Source organism: Phyllopteryx taeniolatus, chromosome 4, assembly GCF_024500385.1.
Source record: "Phyllopteryx taeniolatus isolate TA_2022b chromosome 4, UOR_Ptae_1.2, whole genome shotgun sequence".
Classification (NCBI taxonomy): domain Eukaryota; kingdom Metazoa; phylum Chordata; class Actinopteri; order Syngnathiformes; family Syngnathidae; genus Phyllopteryx; species Phyllopteryx taeniolatus.
This window is the reverse complement of record NC_084505.1, coordinates 29683501-29706198: the sequence shown is the minus strand read 5'-3', so window position 1 is coordinate 29706198 and position 22698 is coordinate 29683501. Positions and strand designations below refer to the sequence as shown.

Sequence of the window (22698 nt, the reverse complement as noted above, 5' to 3'; positions counted from 1 at the left end):
AATGCTTGCAATATGGCAATGTTATTATTTATTACATAGGACAATTTGAAATTTTGGTACAGATTTTAGCAAGAATTATGGAAGTTGAGGCACATGATTAGCTTTCGGTGGCCACATAAAATGAGGTGGCGGGCCGGATCTGTCCCTCAGGCCTTGAGTTTGACACCAATGCACTAGTATATGTAACAGTGTTTAATTTGTGTATTTTTTTGAAACTTCAGTAGTGTGCGCGATTGGTAATTGTGACTTCTGTCCCTGACGGCCCCTCATAAGATTGATTTGTTAGTGACAGGTCTCATGCACATACGCAAGCGCACAAGCAAAATGGACGAGTGGCAAGCGTGGGAGACCAGAATCCAATTGGCAGTAATGGATTAGACTCAGGGCTCATGTGTTCATGTCACCCACATAAAAAAAATGAAAATAAAATGAAAAATCCTACTCTTACATTTGCCAGCGTGAAGTGCGGTATGACAGTACAATCTCTAATTTCAAATTTTTCTGACATGATTCTCATGGGAATTGTTTGCAAGATTAGCAGTTTGATGTTTACGAATCACTAATCTTATCCATCCATCCATTATCTGAGCCGCTTCTCCTCACTCGGGTCGCGGGCGTGCTGGAGCCTATCCCAGCTGTCATCGGGCAGGAGACGGGGTACACCCTGAACTGGTTGCCAGCCAATCGCAGGGCACATAGAAACAAACAACCATTCACACTCACAGTCATGCCTGCGGGCAATTTAGAGTCTCCAATTAATGCATGTTTTTGGGATGTGGGAGGAAACCGGAGTGCCCGGAGAAAACCCACGCAGGCACGGGGAGAACATGCAAACTCCACACAGGCGGGGCATGGGATGGAACCCGGGTCCTCAGAACTGTGAGGCTGACGCTCTAACCAGTCGGCCACCGTGCCGCTCACTAATCTTAGATTTAAAAAAAATAAAATAAATAAATAAATAAATAAATAAAAAAGAGATATATCGACTCAAACTGCCAAACCCAAATTTGTAATGTTGCTTTGACATTTCTGCTGCATTAAGAATTTAAAAATGCAAAAAAATATGTAATGTTTTATGCGTGAAGTAAATTATTTTCTTTTATTTGAAATACATTTAATACAGTTTTAGCCCAATATGCAAATGAGGGGTGTAGCTCAAAGGGACCGTGTGGCCTAATTTCCCCTTTTTATTTTATTTTATGAGAATGTCTAAAATGCTCCGTGTCTTGTGTTGTATTGACAGATTAACACTTTAATATACTTTGAGGAAAATTTTACTTTTGACAATTTAGGATAAACGTGTTCCAAAAACAACAAGCGCATCCGCCATCAGAATTATTTGTAGCTTATTTAATACTTTAAATATATATTATAAAAAGCCAAGAGACCTCCAAGGCTAATTAAAAGCAAAAAGAAGGACGTGCTTATCTTGAGCAGGAAATGTCATTATTAAATTAGATATATAAAAAAAAAAAAAAAAAAAAGCACTGCATGCGATCTTCCAACACCAACGATGAAAATCTAGGAGTATCTAAAGTGTTGTTATGTCAATACAATGTATTATTGCACATTTTTATTTTTCATGAATGTGCTTACTTATTTGTTGTTTTAGTTGTCATTTTTCAATGAAGATTAAAGCACAACTGGTCCCTTCATCCATTCTTCTCCTGTCCTTATTTACTCCTGACAGTGTTGTTTGTTCATGTCTCAATTAAAAAAAAAAAAAAAAAAAATGGCTCCTCTGACCCGGACATCTAGTGAGGGTTCAACAACGAAAACAGAACAAAATGATGACTCTTTTAAGGGCATTACACTGTATTTTGTAACACTGTGCAAAAGGCCCATCTTTCGCTTTGTTGTTTTAATAATGCAATAAAAACCATATACTGTATGTATATGACCTCCAACCAAAATTGTGTAAACTACAAATTTTGTTTGTTCATCTGTTTGTTCCCACTTCCTGGTTGACGGGGGCTGGTGCTCCGGTGGTGACGTGACGATTCCGTGGGGGCTGGGGGGGTGGGGGGGGGGGGGCGATTTGCTTGAAGGTTCCATTGATAGCGTAGACCAGGGTTTTCCCAAACACGGGGTCGGGACCCAAAATTGGCCACGGGTCACTTTTTATTGAGTCGCCGAGAGTAAAACGCTGTAAGCTACTTTACTGAACATCAATCAGGCACAGAACAGTGGCAAAGGGCTCGTTTTGTTGTCATAAATTAATGTCGCTTATGTTATTATTTAACATCAATTGAAGCGTCTTTGAGTACCCTTTAAAATTTTTAAAACAAATACAAATTTGTATGATTTAATTTATGTACAGTATATGTCGACTGTAAGTCTGGTCGAGGGGAGGAACCACATTCTAGTACGGTTAGGGTCTGGAGCCGGAACTGTAACTAAATTACTATATTTGCACCTTTACCCAGATCTTCACCAAAATGGTTCTTATGTGCTTTAACAACGATAGCAGGGGGCTTAAAGTCAAATGTAAGACTTTCTTTTAATGGCACACGCGTGGCCACATTCCAATTAACTTTTTAGCAAAGCCCATACGGCTTATAAATTATCTAATGGTTATTGGTGCTTCGGATATGTGTCACGATTAAGAATTAGTCAGGCCTTGCTTTTGAAAAACAAAACAAACAAACCAAAAAGATTTTTTGAGAAAGTGCTGACGCCCGTTTGTGGAAACAATTTTTTTTATGTGGAATTCTGCTAACTGTAGCTTATCATTTTTTATTAATTATTTTTTTTATGAAACATGTAATATAATATAGAACTGTATTCTTATTATTCTTATTATTTAAATTACTGTCAATCAAAAGAGCTGCTGTTAAAATAAAGAAGCATTTAAACAGCAAAACTAGTGTTGGCCAATAGAACGTACTATAAATACCTTACATTGTTTGCAGGCAGGCGGATAATAGATGATTAGCTGTGTCCATGCGATGGAATAACTGGAATTTATTATTACTGTATGATTAATGCTTCTTTTTTTTTTTTTTTTTTGCTGACGCTGTCAAAATGAACGCTGTGAAAAAGGTTTAATGGTGGCCTACGGGATTTGGGATTTACTGTACATATCTGCAATGAGACAGATCATTTCACGGTTGCCTTATATTTTGATTGATTCATTCGTGTTAGTAACAGTGTTTCCATAAAAATAAAATAAAAAGGAGGGCAGACAGACGTCCAGAAAGGCCGGCTGGCAGCGAGACAGAAGACGTTTGCCCTGTGGTGCTTCCCAGGCAAGTCGGGCCTGTGCTGAGCTGTGCCGAGTCGCGCACGCTCAAACACACGCGCGCACAAAAAGCTCTTCTGTTCCTCCGGGCAAGCTCCGTCGCGGCTCGACAGCACACAACAGCTCATTATGGAATCAAAGACGGCCCCCGCCGTCAGCACCGTCCGCGCCGTCACCCCCGCGCTTCCCGCCGCCTAAATAGTGTCCCCCGCCGAGCGCACGCACCCCCGTCGCCGGCTCTGGTCGCACAGCCCTGGGCCGCCAACAGCCGGTGAGGCCACAAAGGCCGACAGACACACACACACACACACACACGCACATGAAAGCACACAAATAGATGAAGACAGCACCTTATTAGGTGGACCTCTCGTCAGCCATTAGCAGCCCTCGCGGAGGCCACGGAGGTCAGCCAGCTGCTTGCACTTGAGCGATCTGCATCAGAAGACGGCAGAAGAGTGAAGGGATGCCGGGCAAGCGGGCGTCTTCAACTGAGGATACCGTGAGGAAGGTGATGGCGATCACCTCGTAGGACGTAATGAGGTGGAACTGAGAAGCCGCTGGAGGTGAATTCGAGCATCACTCTTAACTATGCTCAGCTGGAAGCCTGCCTGCAACAAGCTACGCTAGTTAGGAGCACAAAAGGAGGAATCTGGACATGTGGTGTACATGAACTGCTTCAACGTTTTTCCCTTCACTTAAATGTCCTCTTTTTTTCCCACTATTTTATGCATAACGTAGGTAAAAATGAGTCTGTGACCTGGTTTAAGTTTGACATCTATGCGGTTTCTTGATGGTATCAAATAGCAAATGAAAGGCAAAAAGCAGAAAAATGAGCTCATGAGTTTCCGGCATCGATGTTGACCAACTAGAATCGCTGGAAAAAGGCCATCCTGGGCATTTCCAACACAAATTATCTTGACATCAAAGATGATTTTTCTTTTTAAATGGTGTGCCATGGGACCTTTAAGTGGGGTACGCTCATACCGATAATCATGCCAAAGTTCAGCATTTTCCTTCCCTTCCAATCAAAGTCAGCAAAGGCCCGATTATCGGATGTCTCTGAGCGTTTATCCTGAGCGATTATCCCGTGCTCAGGGGCGTGTTGAGACAGAAAACAGTCAGGCCTGTCAACCGTTAAACCCGTTCAATACTTATGCGGACAAATCCTTATGCGTTCGGTCAACATCGTGTTGACTCTACGATCGTGACGTGAAACAGAACGACAGCCAATTGGGAAGCCACATTAAGCTTGCGCTATTGCCGGACAAACTGGTTGTGTTGCGCATTTGCGTAACGTGTCATTCGCCGCATTAAAAATGACCACGACAAGAGTTTGCCAATGTAATGTAGTTACCAGATAAGCTAAAGGTTAGCCTAGCTTCTTGTATTTCTTCTTCTTTGTATTTGCGGGCAGTCTTGACGCCGTGTGGCATAACGCTGCCTCTCACAGGGCAGTCTTGGTACTACGGCAGACGTCACTAAGCTCGTGGCGTGCTCATCCCAAGTACGTCACACACTGTTAGAACAACAATTTCTTTTTCCTCGTGTGCTGTCTCTAAGGTTTAAAACAAAAAAAATTGGTTCAGACATTAAAAATTGGTATGTGTATACCCCGCTTTACTGGCAAGTTGACGCCAGTGAGCACACAAGGCTTAAAACCGATTATGAAAAAAGATTTCAAATATATATTTTAATCTTTAATCTTTTAATCTTTTTGACACCCCCAAAACCAATTGCATACAAAATAATACTTATCTGGAGCAGGAATATGCCATCCATCCATCCACTTTCATCTGGGTTGTGGTCAGTCGTCCAATTTCCAGATGTATTTATTTGTAAGCAATAATGAGAGGAAATACAATTTTTAAATAATTGTCCAAACAAAGGACAACAGGATCATTAACCTTCATCATATGATCAATATGCGGAGCAGTCTTTGAAAATATTCTATGTGTTTTTAATATTGGCAGGAAATATTATATCCTTATTGAAAAGACATACTGTATCATGAAATTATAATTGTAATGTGTGTGTTTTTTTTCACCAGAAAAATAAACCTTCAGCATTTGGGCAACAGCAAAAATACTTTTTAGAGCTCTAAATTGCCCGGAGGTGTGAATGGTTGTTTGTTTGTATGTGCCCTGCGATTGGCTGGCGACCAGTTCAGGGTGTACCCCGCCTCTCGCCCGAAGATGGCTGGGATAGGCTCCAGCACGCCCGCGACCCGCGTGAGGATAATGAATGGATGGATGGATATAGTATGCACTTTGCTGGTCACTGTCACGGTTCAGCCACACGGGGGCGCTTCAACAACAGCCATTAAAACCCCCGGCTTGCCGTCATTACCTTAATAACTTCTGTTTTGCCATTTTTATTTTTCCCAAAGCGTGTCACCTGTCCTTCCTGTGACCTTGCTTATCCCACTTTGCCCATGTAGTCAATCAATCAATTTTGCTCCATTTTCATCTTCTACCTGGGGGAAAATGTTTGGCTGTTCTTCATATCGACCCCAAATTTGGATCACTTGAATATGAATTATTACAAGTTATTTTGGTTCTTTGACCTTCTTGTCCTGATCATGCTAACCTGGTTCAAGGGCCTCCGGAGCTAAAGTGCCCTGGTTTCTCTTGCGTACAAGTTACACATCCACATATTTTATAGCATGTTGTCCCCACGGTTGCCGAGCAACAGAGTTCACGAAGACACTTACTTTCATGAATTAATCTGAAATCAGATATGAGCTCCTTGGTAAATATGTATTTTTGTTTTAAAAAGGTTGATGAAAAGCGAACTGTAATCGTTCCATCAATCCATTTAAAAAAAAAAAAATGTGCTTAGTGTAGGTGAGCTGGAGCCGACACAAATATATCAACGCACAGTAATATTGATAAACAACAACAAAAAATGTGCAATGATTTAAAAAAACAACAACAACAGCACACAGTTAACATTGACAACAAGCTACTTGCAAATGCTAATCTGCTAAGAATGTAATAAAGTTTCACCTCTTGAAATAACCTCGTATTTTAGAGTAGGCAAGAATTACAATCCAAATGTTTCCTTACTCTTTTTCGCCATCTATTTTTACAATACAGCTACGTGTAATTATTGAAGTTTGTCTTCTATATTGCCTGGTAACATCTCGCTAGCGTCTAGCTAAATTAGCCCTTTACGACTTGGTGTTTGTAGACAAACTGTAAATATGAGGGTTTGCAAATATATCTTTTTGTTGACTGCCCTGAACAAAAAGAACAGTGTCACTTACATTGCACAAAAAAAAAAAAAAGTTTTAAAAATGTTGAACACTTTTTTTCACTTTGATCCATAACCAGGAGAAAGCATTACTGTGCCCAAAGTACTTTACCTATACAATAAGATGGCAATGTGTACTGCGGATTGATTTTCAATATTTCCCATTATCACCATCAAACTGGCTCTCACACAACGTTGTGCTTACCTTGATGAAATCATCCTTTAAAGCCAAACTGAAAGTCGAGATGTGGACACAAACGGTGGAGCGCGCGGAGCCTTCCGCCTGTAGGAAAGTGTGCTGTGCAAAACCGGACAATTCAAAGAATTATACTGTAACAGTAAATACTGTTTTTATTAGGTGTTTTAGCATACAAAACAACACACTGTGTTTGCATCTACTGATAAAAGTAAGAAGAATAAAGTGCGTTTTTCTCTTCTGTACAGTACATGTATTAGTTATTTGAATTATGTGTCATGGCTCTTTTTTTTTTTTTTTTGTAGTTGCAAATCAAAAACACATCTCCTTTTTCTGATGTTAAAAGGATGTTTAAAAGTAAATAAATGTTGAAAGAGAGAATAAATAACAGTAAAGTTGAGACTTTGTCATGCTTCCTTTCAGAAAGTTTTCACAGGAACACAAAATGGATTTCGTTGCATTAAAAATAAACCCCCGACGTGACATTTTGTTTGATCGCGTATTAATGTTACCATTCCAAACTTTGACGCACGGCAAACTAGCAGACAGAGACTGCTCGAAACAGTTTGGACTACTACTCAAGCAGCGCTTCACCATGGGTGCTTTGCAATTATCAGTTTTCAACAAACTGAAGTTTGTTCGACTTCCTTTCCTCAAGTATGAACGCAATAACTCTTGTGCGGACCAAATCAATCGGACGATACAAACTCTCGTGTGTTTTGGTAATGGTGGCAAAACTACAACTTGTTAACGGATGACTTCCATAATAATAATAATAATAATAATAATAATAATAATATCTTCAGCACATACCCCAAACAATGTTTCTGTTTAGATCTCTGTGCCCGCCGACGATGAAAATGTGAAGATAGCAATCTCACTTGCTTCGTTTTGACCTATTTCTGGTTGCTTTGATTTAGATTTTCTTTTTCTTTTTCTTTTTCTTTTTCTTTTTTTTTTTTAACCGTGTGAAAAAAAAACTGAGGGAAACCAAGAACCAAGTTTACAAACAGATCGACTGATTCGCACAGGAGAAAATTAACTCTAGGTATGACAGCACCCTAAAATGTAATATTTCTAGTATTTGTATCTGATGTATGAATCTGAAGTAAAATGATCCGTTCCATATTGAAATAAAAGCACGTTATATTTACAAAAAAAAATGGTGCAATCAAGAACAAAAGCTTGATTGTTTCATAGATCATACACAGGTTATAGTGACAAAAACAAGGAAGTCCGTGAGATGACCTTGACGGTGGAGATTACGGTAATCAATGCCTCAAACAATCAATGCCTATGAAAATGTACAATTCCCAAAACCACAGCCAGCAGAGACACAAGCTTGTGACACAGCTGCAAAAAACCACGCATCCCTTGTCATCACATGTACAGTTCAAAAAGCGAGTTCAATCCGAGAGAAGGTTAGCCTTTCCCTTGCCTTTAGACACCAGACTCTCGACTGATGTATAAAGGTAGATCCGGCTGCAGTTTGTCCAGACTGATCTGGTTCTCGGTGTCCAGCGCGCACAGCATCTCAACCATCTGCTCCTTTCCAAATGCCTCCTTGAAGCCCACGGGAAGTTCATCTCGCAAATTTGCTCCTCGGCTGCTCGCCTCCTCTTCCTGGTCATCGTCGCCGCAACAAAGTGCGACCTCGTTCTCGTAACAGAAAGCGCTCGGGGAGTGGAGGCCCAGGAGGTGGCGGGCCGCCCTCGGAGCAAACGGTGATGGAGACGCTGAGAAACTCGAAGTGGAGGACGAGGGCGGCCGCCCGTGACCTTCCCTTTCACTGAGCTCCCGGGCACTGCAGTGAGGTGTTGTTGGCACTTCGTATGTCTTGTGAAAGCGAGAGTAGTCCACGTGGTAGCGGTTTCCCTTCTCAAAGACCACCGGTTCAAAGCGGTGACCCCACAAAATCTCCTTGGCCAAATAGGAGCTACGGGCCTGAGTGGTCATCGCCGTGGCCTCCACCATGCCCTCCAGGATGACCACGATCTCAAAGTCTTCCTTCTGCAGGTCGGCACTGCTCAGGTCATACAGAGGACTGGTCTTGTTGATCTCGTGGACCACCACGAGCGGTGACACGAGAAACAACCGGTCCAGCCCGTCGTCGTAGCCGACGTCAATGTCCGTCTGCTCCAAAGGGAGGTACTCGCCCTCGGCCGTCACTTTGGGCTTAATGAGCTGGGCACGCACATGCGCCTCCACGATGTGGCTCTTCCGCATGTTTCCCAGGCGCCACATGAGGCACAGCTTTCCGTCTCGCAGGGCGATGACGGCGTGATGCGAGAATAGCAGGGTCTGAGCCCGTTTCTTGGGCCGCACCATCTTGGCCATGATGGTGCCTATCATAAAGGAGTCAATAATACAGCCCACGATGGACTGCACCACCACGGTCACCACAGCCACGGGGCACTCTTCGGTGACACAGCGAAAACCGTATCCGATGGTAGTTTGGGTTTCTATGGAGAAGAGGAATGCCCCGATAAAGCCCTGGATGTGCAGTATACACGGCCGCCATTTATCCTGCCTGTTCTCTGCCTTGCTCTGAGAGTCTCCTTCCTTCACAGGGAAGTGAAGGTCAAAGTCTCCATGAGCCAGCGCCACTCCCCAGAAGACCAGACCAAAAAACAACCAAGACAAAAGGAAGGTGGCGGTGAAGATGAGCAGTAGGTAGCGCCAGCGTATGTCCACGCAGGTGGTAAAAATGTCAGCCAGGTATCGCCGCTGCTTGTCCTCCATGTTATCAAAGACTACGTTACACTGGCCGTTCTTTTTCACAAATCGACTGCGGAGGCGACCGGTGCCCAGGTCGACGCCTACGTGTCGACATGACGGCGAAGCCCGGCAGCTGTTATGGACCGTGGAATCATCGGTCGCTCTTAGAGACAGAGCTCCTCGTCCTTCATCGCCTGCGGGATATTTTCCTGCACCTTCATCCTCGGCCTGCACGCACGACCCCGTCAGGGTCTGCTGAGTCAGAGGACTGTGGCCATTGTGAAGGCCCAAGGCTGAGATCTTCAGGGCATCTTCGTCTGTGGAAACAATGCTGTATCTGGAAAACAGAAGGAGAGCGTTTCTGTCGTGTTGCCAAGCCTGACAAGCGACACATCTATTCATTTCCAACAGCCTATCCTGTCACTGGGAGGTGATAAACTCATATGCCCCATCCCTAAACTCTAAGCTACTTTGACATTATAGCATAGCATAACTATTATGTCTTGGCCTGGAATGAAGAGTATGAATAAAAATGTTGTACTCTTGTGGGATATCCTTTGAATGACTGATTTGTCTTCACCTAAAATGGCCTCCTGTATCCCACTGCAACATTGACTTCTGCCAAGTGTAAATCGTGCAAAGGTGCGATATTGTGTTGATTGCAGTTTGCTGGATGCTTGGTTATTACAAAATCCATTTACACAACACTTTGTAGAAGGGTGTCACGTGTAGCATCCGACAATAACGGTGGCGCGGCGCCACGACGGCATTGTGTCGACCCACCAAGTACGCATTGACACTGGCCCGCTCGGCCCACTACAAATTTCTAAGTCACTTGAAATTTTCGGCCGCCATAAATGGCCCAAAACTACATTTTCAGTGCCTGAAATTCTTTTATGGCTGAAACATCCCATCCAAGACATGAGGTGTGATGACGTACGGAGAAAATGCGCACGCATTCGGGTTAGCCTCAAGACGATGAACGAAGCTACCGCCGCTAGCCTCGTACAGAAACTCGTACTTTGAGGCTGTAGAATGTTAATCTGCTCTCCCTCGGTGTGTTTTAAGATGTTTATTGAATCTCCTCGTTGGAGTTTACTGGAAAACTAAGCGCACAACAAAAAATGATTACCCTCATTTTATATTTAAATACAAGACACACATTAATTTAGAAATCTCCAGATTAATGCTAACGGTCAATGGAAAGTCCTTTTGACGGGCTAGCTAGTATTAGCATTTAGTCATGGGAGGGATTTACCTTCAAATAACGAATATTCCCACACATACATCGTAGTAACAAATACATACAGGTAATATAACAATACTCGTGGGCATATATTCTTCCTAATCTGTGAAAAACAGGGTTATTAATGTTACATCTCGACTTTCTTCTTCTACTCTTTTTTTAGCTTTCAGAAAATGAGCAGCTCCACGCATGCGTCGTAGCACACTGCCACAAAGAGCACAGCAGGAACAGCAGATGCAGTCATTGGCTGTATAAAAAGACACACTTTATTCCTGACTTACAATTCATAATAATTTTGTAATTGATGTATTATTTCAAGCATTATTATTCATTTGTGCAATTGCAATGCCTTGATTTGAGTGAGGTTAGTACTGGGTCATCCCCATTAATGTATTCATACTAATAATTTCTTCAAGAGGCTTATATAATGCAGTATAAAGACGTTAAATACGAAATAATCAAGAAACTTAACGTGTTATATAATGAATATACGGGGACAGTACAAGTTCAACTTGGCTCGTGGTGGGGCCATCACTCAAAAAGGGCTTAACGTCGGAATCCATAATATTTGGTTTCTGACACAGATAAAAGGTGGGCGTTAATGACTTGAATTTGTCTTTTCAGCTTTACAGTCGGCTTTTTTTGGCTCCAAATGCGGCCAATGAACCACAACACTCGTCAGATTGATCTGGGCCTGAAATCCTGCTGTTCGCCGCCGGTCACGCCTACTTTGTTATGTGCTTTACCACCACCGACACCGGAGTAGTACAGCGTCACGTCATGACTTTCTAGTCAATCAATTAAGATGGAAATTCAGTTCGGCCGTGACGGACGTCTGAGCTGTACTGCACATTCACGCTGGTGAGGGACACACGCGTCCTTCTACATCTACAACAGCGTTCCATTCCTATATGACCGTACCGTACCCGTATTTCAAAGCAGTGGTAAGGTAAATATTTGGATGGAAAATGTTTCTAGGCCACAAATATACAATAATTACATGAAAAACAGTACAAGTATTGTGTTGTTTATTGTGCGCCGTTCGTCACATCCAAACCCTCTGTACCTCTGTACAGAAAGGCAAAAAAAAAAAAAAGATCCTAAAACATTGACTATCACATCTAATAGTAGCCCCTGCTCGACATCTCAGCTTCAATCAGGTTAAACAATATATCAGAGGTTTATCGGTCCATGTTCTACCTTTTCAAGCTCGGTAAGTACAGCACATTTCCTGTATGTTACCTGTTGACTCGCACCGCTCCCATGGCAATGGTGATCATCAGTCTATGTCTGCAAGGGCAGTAGTGAAGGTTGGGACGGGCAGTTCCAACCATGAAAGTATTGTTGCTGGACTGGGATGCAGTATGAGCTCAGGTCGGTCTTGCATTTGTGACCAATAGCGTCTTCTCATGACATTTTCTGTCAACAAAGGAAAAAAAAAAACTTGTAACACGAGAGACCTTAGTCGGAGAAAAATGCTCATTTAATCGGAATTGTTTTGCATTTACTGTTAAGTGTTTTCAAGGCAATGGATTGAGGCGCTGCGTGCACACAAATCTCGGGCAGGGACCCTGATACTCCGGTTCCTGCAAAATGTCCAGCTTGTGCCTAAGTTTTCATGAAGATGGCTTCCAAAATATCCAAACATCCATCCAAATGACAAAAATCAAGCATTTGGCCTTGCCCTAATGCACGGGGCAGACAGTTTTGCGTAATGAAAGCTTATTGATTAGGTTCTTTCTAGTGGTTTGCCTTCGGGAGCTCCGGGCCAACTCGGGGTGGAAAACCAGTGGGGACAAAGGTCTAAAAAAGACATGAATCACTGGTAATCTACTGTTAGAGGAACAATTGATCTGCGGGTTGGCCCGATGACAAGGTTGTGGGGTGATTTTGCTCTGCTTATTATGTCAGAAGCAGCAGAATCAAAAAGCACCGTGTTGCATAACCAATAGCGGGTCAATCGCGTGCAATCCTAAAGGGCATCGGTGCTTTGTGAATCACTTTGTTGGGTTAAAGCAAGGTAGCAATGGACGGTCTTGGGAGTATTTCCAACAACCGCAGTTTCAAAGCCTTTGTTCGATACCCGTGCGGAATCAACAATAAACAGACGCCGACACACGCAAAAGTACACATCTTGATGGGATTTAGTGTCACGTAATGTGTGTGATGCTCCCAGACTTCTTTCCCTGTTGGACAGATGTCGCCGACTGGCTGCTGACTTGGCCGGATCCCGAGTGATTTTCAACTGGATAATCCCGGAAAAAGGTGGATGACGTCAACACGACGACTCCGGCATCTGGAGGAAAATGTCCTCTACGTGAAATCTCAACCTTTTCCTCCCAAAGTTCTTAAAGACGAGCAGCGATTGTGCCCGGGAGGCGCCATCATCGAGCTCAGAGACGCACGCATCAACTGCTGTGTTGTTGCCAGTTCGCCGCTGATCAATTGTTGTATTTTACGTAACTCGGATACTTTTAATTCCAGCGCTGAAATGAAAAGTTCTGTTCGGTGTTCACAGTGCTGGTTTTTCACATAGTTATATATATATATATATATAAATCTAAACATTGCATGCATGTAAGTCCATTAAATATCTGCCCTTGTAATTGGACTTTGTCAATCCTATTTTCTGCTCTCTCACCGTGGAAATTTCAAATGGTTTTTTGCCTTCAACATGTAACTGAAGTTAGCTCATCAGGTTTTCTTTATTTTTGTCAAGCTACTGTGCCACACGTGAACTTTGATGTTTTCACTCTTTCGAACCTGCTGCTATAAACAAATCTAAAATTCCTTCTGTTTCAATGTCAGGGTAAGACATTTCATGCTTTGTGTGTGTATAGCAGTATGTTTATTATTTATATTTTCAAATATTCCGGTCAAATTAAATTTGGTGCTCAAGTTTAAGTATGTTGTGGCTGATATCTCTCTAGACTTGATCCCCGGGGGAGACTTTCAGTAATTAACAGTTGGGAATAGTTGCTTCATTGTACTGTGCGTTGCCATAGTAACATTTCTCTTCCCTTGACGAGGCAAAATCCCTGTGTTGTGGGTGTATTTGTGTACTTGTGTTACTCATTTGAAGAGTAGAAACTCTCACTGGACACTTCATTAGATACGCCTTCACATTGCTAATGAGAACATTACAGACAAATGTAATAAAACTCAGTTTGATTTAACAGTATGCTTAGTATCGTGTAGTTTGCAGAACTGAACTCAAATTTCCGGGGTAAAATATTAGAAACAGCTCCTCGTATTTATCATTCATTCGTGAATTCTGACATTATAAAGCACAGTGGTGAATGAGCAAACCAACACAAATGAAATCGCAGCACACGGCATGAATCGGCAGCCACGTGATCTAATCAAGAGTCGTCGGAAGAAGATCCGTCACGCTTGACGTCAGCCGTATTCAGATATGTCAGCGAAAGCACACGGACATTTCCGACGTAATCTCATGCAAGGCAAAAGATGGAGAAAGGCCTGGTCAAATACCAGATTACTATGCCTCTTAATCTCTCAGTCCAAACAACAATTTGAAAGGTGGTTGCCGCGAGACCCGGCCTGAACCGTTCAGTGTAATCTGAGCTCTAATGATGTGAGCAGAGGGATCACCAATGAGAAGAAGAAGGATTGAAGACAGAAACAATGTAAGTGCCGAAGTGTCTTCATGAGAAAAGCGGGATCTTTGCAGATTGTCCGAAGTGTCAATGGAAACCAAGACAACAGAGATTAAGATGAAGAGATTATGACATCAGAGGATGTTACTGCATCTGATGGTATTTACTAAAACAAAAGAGAGAGAGAGAGAGAGAATGAAAGTGTGAACAATGTGTTCAAAAGAAGGATGAAAATACTGAATACTTTTACGCAACACTGCTTCATGATTTCCCACAACACAAACAATAGATACAATTATAAAAACAATTAAAAAAACTTAAGAGAATAGTATCTGATTTCCTTTGCGTGTGACTGTATACCTCTACTTCCATACAACCTACAATGAAACAAATCCAAACTAACAATCTTATCTTCCTTTATTGTGTACTTCTTTAAAGTTGTACTGCACTACGGATAGTACAGCTGTGTTATATTTACTATAAAAAATAGGCAATCTCATTGTGACTTCATAAGCAGTTATGATTATTATTTTTGTGTTATGGTCCAAGATGCATGTAGATACCACGTGAACATGTGAAGCCTTAACAGAACAATATTTTAATTCAATACTGTATAAAGATAATACCATATGTTTAAAAGAGTCATTTCAGCAAAATGGCTTTTAGGGGTACTCCAAAAGTTCCCCCCCCCCCTCTAAATGTTTTTAAATACGTTTTCTCACACGGGCCATCCGTTATGAATCCTTGCCCGGAAGATTATAACACAGCACAATTGTAAACGGCAATGAAGTTTCCACCGTCGACTGCAATCAATGCTTGAAAGTAAGCGGGCACAAGTTCTGATGGGGCAGTTTGCAGACCAAGCGGCATGTGTGACGTACAATACGCGGGCCTGAATGAGGCCACAGGAGCTGTCCGGTGCTGAAAATCGAAGCGCGGCCCGCGGGAACAATCGACAGGCGGGAAGAGGAGGGGGGAAGTGAGGGCCAACTCTTCCCTAAACCGGAAAATGATTTTCTTCATTCAGATATTTTCCTCTCTCTCTCTCTCTCTGTTTACATTGGACAGATGTTTTACAGTCGACTTACTCAGCCAGATGAACGTTTTGTTGAACTATTGACCCAGGTGTTATGTTATATTATTTGACTTTACAGAGAGATTCCAAATGCTTTCATATTTTCTGTATTTGGATCAAGCGTGAGATGAACGCAGCAAGTAGGCGAGCTAAAGTTCTCGTAACCGTAGCAAATGAAGCTACAGCTACAAACATATCGCGAGCGTGTTGGTCATCTCTCAAGAGAAGCACACATTAATTAACATATGACACTCACCTTTGGTGTTCCGGCAGATTGAATCATTGGAAGACTGTCGTTGTCTTCATCCTGAGTCAGGCCACTGCTCACCTCTCGCCTCCCTCGAATATTGGAACAACTTCGCCTTGTGTGCTTTGACTTGCACAAACTTGTCCAAAAAAATGTCTCCAATGGGAGCTTGGTCATCGTTGCTCCATAGCAGTGAAGCGTCTCGCTGCCGCCTCGCTGGTGCATCTGCCTCGATGTGTGCGCGTCTGTCTGTGTGCGTGTGAGAGATTGTGGGAGAGAGAGAAAGAGAGAGAGGTCTGATTATCTTCCTATTTACTGTATATACGCTATTGTTTTCACCAGTATGTGGCGATGCGCAGTGATTTAGACTGCAGTCCACTCAGACTTGCGAATGGCACCAAAATGTTTTCAACAATATTGTGAGTTTTCCAAGAAGGTTGCGAATTTGGTTGGTTGGACAAAAATATTAACAACAACAAAGGGGTTTAACTGATTTTGATGATTTTGCAGTTGGGACTAAAGGTGATGTTTGCCATTTTGTTTTAAAAATGTCCAGACATTTAAACTGCTCACTGAAAGGCGGAAGGCATGCTTGGTCGTTATTGTCAAGATCAAGGTTTTTGTCGTCCTTTGCAATGTTTCCATTATATCTAGTTTTTGTTTCATGTTCTCCAGTTCATGTCTTGTGTGCTCATTAGGTTTGTGTCTCCATCTGTTCTCATCATCCCTGTTCCTCATGTCAAGCAATCAGTTCCCTCCAGCCACTCGTGTCATGTCCAAGTGTGCTTTGTTGTCTCGTCAGTTCGCTTGTATTTCGCTCCCTTGTTTCTTTTAGTCTGCGTCCGATCATTGTTGCCGTCATGTCACGTAGCCCTCATCGATCGTCAAGTTTTACCCATCGTCTTCAGTGTTGAGTCTTTTCTTTTTGGGTTATTTTGTTAACTGATTTTGGAACTTTTATTCAGTATTTTTGATACTTGTTTTTTCTTTTTTTTTGCAATAAATCCTTCGAGTAGGAGCCAATCATGTCGCAGTTGGGCGTGTCCTGCCACGATACTATGTGGGAATCCTAATAACACGTTGTTGTATGGTGGCAGGGAACTTAGCTCAACTCAACAGTTCTTCAAAAGAGGCTTCGAGCTGTTTCATGCCACTCCCGCTTTCAATTTACTCTCAAACTAAACATACAACCAGAAGAATTACACGTTCTATTTAAGGGTACGTTCTGAAATTTTCGGGAAGCTTATTTAAACTTGTATCTCAAGGTGCCACGGTGCTTTGAAGTGGAGTTTGAGAACAACGAGCTCTTGAAGTTTCAATATATGAAGGAAGCGAGTGTCGAATTCAGCAATTCATTTCGAACCTCAATTCAAAACACATTAAGTAGTCGTCCCAATGACACGATTGTGCCTTTCTGCTATCCCAAAACTGCACAGAAGCTGAAACTGTTTTACGGCAGTGATGTGACCCGGCTGCAGTGTCGGCGCGGTGCGATCCTCCCCAAGCCGACCTCAGATGCAGGCCTGTGCCAAGAGGAGCGATTAAGTTAGTTGACAGTCATTATGTGCTGCTTAACCAGGTTATATAACGGTTATTCGTGCTGGTAATTAGAGGACGGGAAAAGGGGCGACTTCACTTTGGGACATGCAATTTCGAGGTGCAGAAGGTGTTCATAGGACTTGGTGTCCTGAGGCTGTGCTCAAAATCACACCAAATCTTTTGGAAATAAATTGATTAGACCATGTCACGAATATTATTGGGTATAAATCCGTGTTTGAGGCTATGTTTTGTTTTCAAACATTCTTGCAAATCCAACCAAACTTTTTAGTTTCCATGGGAACTGCACCATTGCCTTTCTCACGCATATAAATACACATACTCTCCCACTGTGCAGTTTATTTTTAAAACTGCATTCTTTTTAGTTTGGTGAAACAACAGGTGGGTGTTTTAGGTGCGTAGGGGGATCCTGTATTACAGCGCCCAGAAGTGTGGGCTGAGGGTCGGAGGTCAGAGGTTCGCCCGCCTGGGCTCACAAAAGGAACGAGTGGGCCGAGATTCGCTCGCCGTCCAAGTAACACGTTTGAATGAAGCAAAAAGTTGTTAGTTGTGAAAAGTTGCACCCATCGTTTTACAATCAGTTATTCCGAAACATGTGCGGCGCTTGCACAGGAACAATGAGAGCGGCTTGCGCGTTATCATCGCATTCATTGTTTATTCAGCGCACCGTTGTGGTAGCAACATAGCAAGGACATTGACCGAGTCTAATAAAAAACACCAGTCAAATTTACCTTGCCCAAAAAAGGTTGTGGTGCCAAGGTTGGACAGACAGATGGGACTATACAGGGTGGTGACCGGGTGCCGGGTGAATGGGTATGCAGATGGATGTTGGTTTGATTGGATGACGAGATAGATGGTGGATGGGCAGGTTAACGATAGGCTGGTTGCACAAGTGTGCAAAATCTATTGATTGGTGGATAGAGAGATGGCCAGCTGGGTGGATGGATGGACCACATCAGACAGGGTTGGTTGTTTCACTGATTGCTTCGAATGAATCGATTCTCCGTATTAATCCATGAGGGACATTTGTTGTTAAATCCTGAAGCACGCAGTGGAGTCACAGACACACAAAGGATCAATGGATTCTATCAATACCCCAGATAAAATAGGGTGTTTTTTTCATATCTGTAGCACAGTGAAGTTATGTCATAACTTGATAGCGGAGAATAGATAGACAGAGATGAGCGTGTTATTAATTTCTGAAAGTCACAAACAGTATTTAGCTTCCTTTCTGTCTCCACCAGGGGCATCGAAAACTGAGAAAAGCACACATGCAGTAGAAACACAATTTTTTTCCAGGCACAAAGCTCACAGAGAAGGTCAGGAATGGAATTAACCACCAGAAACCCTCAATCACATCACGATAACTCTTCTCTTTAGTCCATTTTTAGATTTCATGTGCCGATGAAGAGGGGTGACGGTGTCTTTTCTGTCTCTGTGGTCCTGCTCGATGACTCCCGAGCTTGCATGTCATGAGAGCCAATTTACTTGGAAGCACGCACTCGCCTCATTTCTCACTTTGAGACGTCATCCAGGTCAACATGTTTTTAGAAAAGCAGGCCGAGGCGGGCGGGGAGGGGGGGGGGGGGCTCCCAACGGATGAATACATTTCATCTAAATAAGAGCTGTTCTGGAAGAAATAAAGCAGTCAGTAAAAGGGGATCTGTCAATGCAGCGTCGAATAAATCCTGCCTTTACCAAGATAGCATTCTGTCAAACAGGGTGTTTATTATAGTGGTTGTAGTTTGGAGTAGTGCGGGACTGCGCTGCATCATACTGGGAGTTGTTTCGAATACTTTGCCTCCGCATATGCTGCAGCTAGGTTCGCGTCATTCAACAGGAACAAAACAGGTTTTGTACTTGCCGTACAGCTGTATCTAATGTGGTGGTGAGTAAGTCAAATCATGCAAAATACATTCGGAGTGCAATCAAGAAGACAGTATTTGTTTGTATTTGGGCTAAATTGTGATGTTTATGAGATAACTTCACTAGAAATGACGCAAACACGCTTTTCAAGATTTGGCAGTTGACTTCCTTTTGTGACAAAAAGGCTCTGACATTGGAACAGTTACACCAATTTTTGTCCAGTTATTTGGCCCACTTTTATTTCTACGTGTCGTGCTCATATGACAGTACCGTACGGACACTCTTATAAGACTCTGTTGCTCTTATGTGTGCTGATTTTCCATAAGGAGGATGAAATTAACTTGCACTACTTTTTCATGTCAGCTTTTATGTAATCTGCGACACTTATTTTTTACAGAAGTTACTATATTTAAGATGATACAAGTACAAAAGGGCTAGTTGTTCACAGTATTTAGGAGATATTTATTTAAGGTGAAAAGAATCTAACTCATGCACTTGGATGGATGGCAGTCAGGTTTGTATGAGACTAATAAAGAGAGCTGAAGTTACTGAGTTCTGGATCCACGCATGAGCGCTGGTCCCGATCAATATCAGCCTTAGGGGGACGAGGCTGAGGGTTGCAGCAGGGTTAGGAGTGCTGTGTTGGTGTTTGACCTCTCTGCTGAGGTGACACTAGATGGAGATCTCATCCGCTTAAGAGCACGCTTATCATGGCGCATACTGGACTAGAGCCTTGTTTGAAAGGCTTTGGTCTGAAATTTTGAAATACGGGGGTGGCAGCATCGTGTTGCGGGGCTGTTTTGCTACAGGAGGGACTGGTGCACTTCACAAAAGAGATGGCATCATGAGGAAAGAATATTATATGGAAATACTGAAGCAACATCTCAAGACATCAGCCAGGAAGTTAAACCGTAAGCGCTAATGGGTCTTCCAAATGACCCAAAGCATACTGCCAAACTGGTTACAAAGTGGCTTATGGATAACAAAGTCGATGTTTTGGAGTGGCCATCACAAAGCCCTGATCTCAATCATATTAAAAATTGATGGGCAGACCTGTAAAGGCATGTGCAAGCAAGGCGGCCTACAAAACTTGGTGCATTTAAACCAGTTCTGTCGGGGAGGAATGGGCCAATATTATTATGAGAAGCTTGTGGAAGGAGATCCAAAACGTTTGAAGTTATACAGTTAAAAGGCAGCGGTACCAAATATTAATCAAATGTAAGGAAACGTCTGACTTTGAAGAAAGTCATGAAAATGTGTCTTTAAAAAAAAAATCCTTTCATTATTCTGGCATTTAGCGAATCGAACTAATTTTAGTAATCCTAATGTACCTAAAATGGGAATCTGAAGACAGTAAGAAAAAAAAAAAGCGCATGTGTCTTTTTATACAGTGAATGTAAACATCTGATTTCAAATATAGGTAAACAAAGACACATTAGTTGTGGTAAATCATTAATACAATAATTTTCGGACCAATTAAGTGAAATAGCATCATTTCCTGCGGCACACCTGATTGATGATCCTCTACACCACACTTATGCGCCACAGCACAGTAGTTGGGATTCGCTGTTCTCAGACTGCTAAAATAGGCTGCGATGTATTATTGCTGTGTTACACTCCTCAGTTTATTGGAATTTCGCCAAAATACGAAATTGATTTCAGCACAATATATATATATATATAAAAAAAATAAACATCTAATAAAACACGCTTTTCTGGATACAGTTAACATAATATACACAGACTAGCAATTAAGCTTCAGATTGCGTAACAACCAGTATGAGGTAACAAGTTAATTGTTATTGCCAACATGTTTAATTATAGTTCTTTGCCTTGGGGGGTTTGAGCTTTGTTTAAAAAAAAATTTGTGCTGCACACACACACACACACACACACACACACACACACACTTGGTATGTTAGCTCTACAGAGACGCCCCCCTGTGGCTGAAATCCCTCAACACTTAGAACACTTTGACTTGATGGCACATATAAAGACATCACTTCATGATTTGAACATTGTAGTCCTTTAATTGATTAGGTTGAACATGTTAATCAATTCAGCAATGTCCAAAACTAATTTCTTCCCGTATCCTCCCAAAATGTAATTTTATTTAGGGTTTTGGGTCAAGTCAGTTTAGATGACTCTCTTGTAATCCAAGGTTATCCTACCAAAACAATTATTTAAGCGGGCTCCTGGATCTAGCCATTGCCAATCGCATTAATATTATTAGTATTACAGTATATAGACTATATTCAGATATTGGACATGTCATTGAGTACACTTTCACAACATATTGGTGTTTCTTAGTGCTACTTACTGTAGCGTAGATTATACTGACATTCCTATTATCACTGCTTCCTACAGTGCTTAATTACTTACTTTTGCAGTTGCTGGGCGGTCATCGCACAGTCTCAAATAAAAGGCCTTACCAAATTTATACTGTTTGTTCTGGTCTGCTCTGTTCGAGGATCAGAGATGTGCTGTTGTCTTTTATTTCACTTCCATGCTGATTCACTGTCATGGCAACCATCTGTGTAGCAACCTCGCCTTCTCCGTAAGACAGCTGTCAGGTGAGAGATGATGGTGTCGGATATAACACAGTCACCATGCGGGCCCATGTGCGGACCCATCAAGTTTAGTTTGAAAGAGCTCAACCAGGGAACAATGCATCGAAGTACCAGAACAACTTCGATTCCGTTCCTTTGAAGAAGGTAAAGAAGACTATCGCACATGTTGATAAGGTAGACTTTGTTTGAGATGTTTCTGTGTGATCCTCAACGTAATAACTACTGATGTCATATAGCCTGCATGATCAACAAGAGTGAAGAATTAATTAAAATGTTTCAATAATAGTTGCTATTCTCATTAATGCTAAGAGTCTCCTGGGAAATAAGAAGGCCCTAACATTCTCTGAAAGCCAGTCAATCACATTTTAATGATGGCAGATGACGGAGGACGATCACTGGCGACATGTCTCTACCGTCTGAGGACCGCTATTGCCGGCGTTTCCAGCCCAACGTATTTGACCCGTCTCGGTGCGGCGCCTGCCTGCGGCCGCGTCACATGCACCTTGACACTGCACCAGTCGATGCTTCACAAGAGCGGGTGTGTACAAGACACGTTTGTTTCACATCGTCTGCCGTCTTAATGCGCACTCTCTCAAGGAAGGCACTTTATCTCGAGAGATTTGGGTGAGTCCCCCCCAAAAGAGAGGGTAATTGCACTGGCACATTATACATATCCATACAAGAGCACCCAGTAGAGCGCAGACTTCCAAACATTTGTCTCCTGTAGATGGCAGTTATGTCCAAATTTTTTTCTGTGGCTTGGGAATTAGAAAATTAAGAATGAAAGATTTAAAAAATAAAAAATAAAAAAAGCTTTTAGGTTTTGGAGACAGGAAACCAGCAAGAACTTATGTTGTGCTCTGGGCTTGACAGAGTTAATCATGCTCAGTTTTGATTGACACTTTCAATTAAGTATTAAATTAACATCGTGTTTATCATTGTGGTTGTAGTTTGCAGAGGTGTTGAACAGAACTTTATCATACTGAGGACATTTTTGTACAGGTGAAACCTCAATTTTCGGAAGATCTGGTTTTCGTCTACATTTCTTTTCTTGTGGAAAATTTGTCTCGGTTTTCCATTGGTCCGGTTTGCTCATTTTGTTGGTTTAATAAG

The 22698-nt window shown here is 42.2% G+C and overlaps 1 protein-coding gene across 1 annotated transcript; it reads right to left on the bottom strand.

Annotated features, from left to right (window-relative positions):
• Positions 1-6949: 6949 nt before the first annotated feature.
• Positions 6950-15826, bottom strand: LOC133477105 (inward rectifier potassium channel 4-like). The gene is made up of 3 exons (XM_061771477.1): positions 15602-15826; positions 11896-12072; positions 6950-9744 (listed from the first exon to the last, which is right to left on the bottom strand). The coding sequence occupies exons 2-3, from the start codon at positions 11985-11987 to the stop codon at positions 8130-8132; spliced, it is 1707 nt and encodes a 568-aa protein (XP_061627461.1). The 5' UTR covers positions 11988-12072; positions 15602-15826; the 3' UTR covers positions 6950-8129.
• Between the last annotated feature and the right edge of the window lie 6872 nt (positions 15827-22698).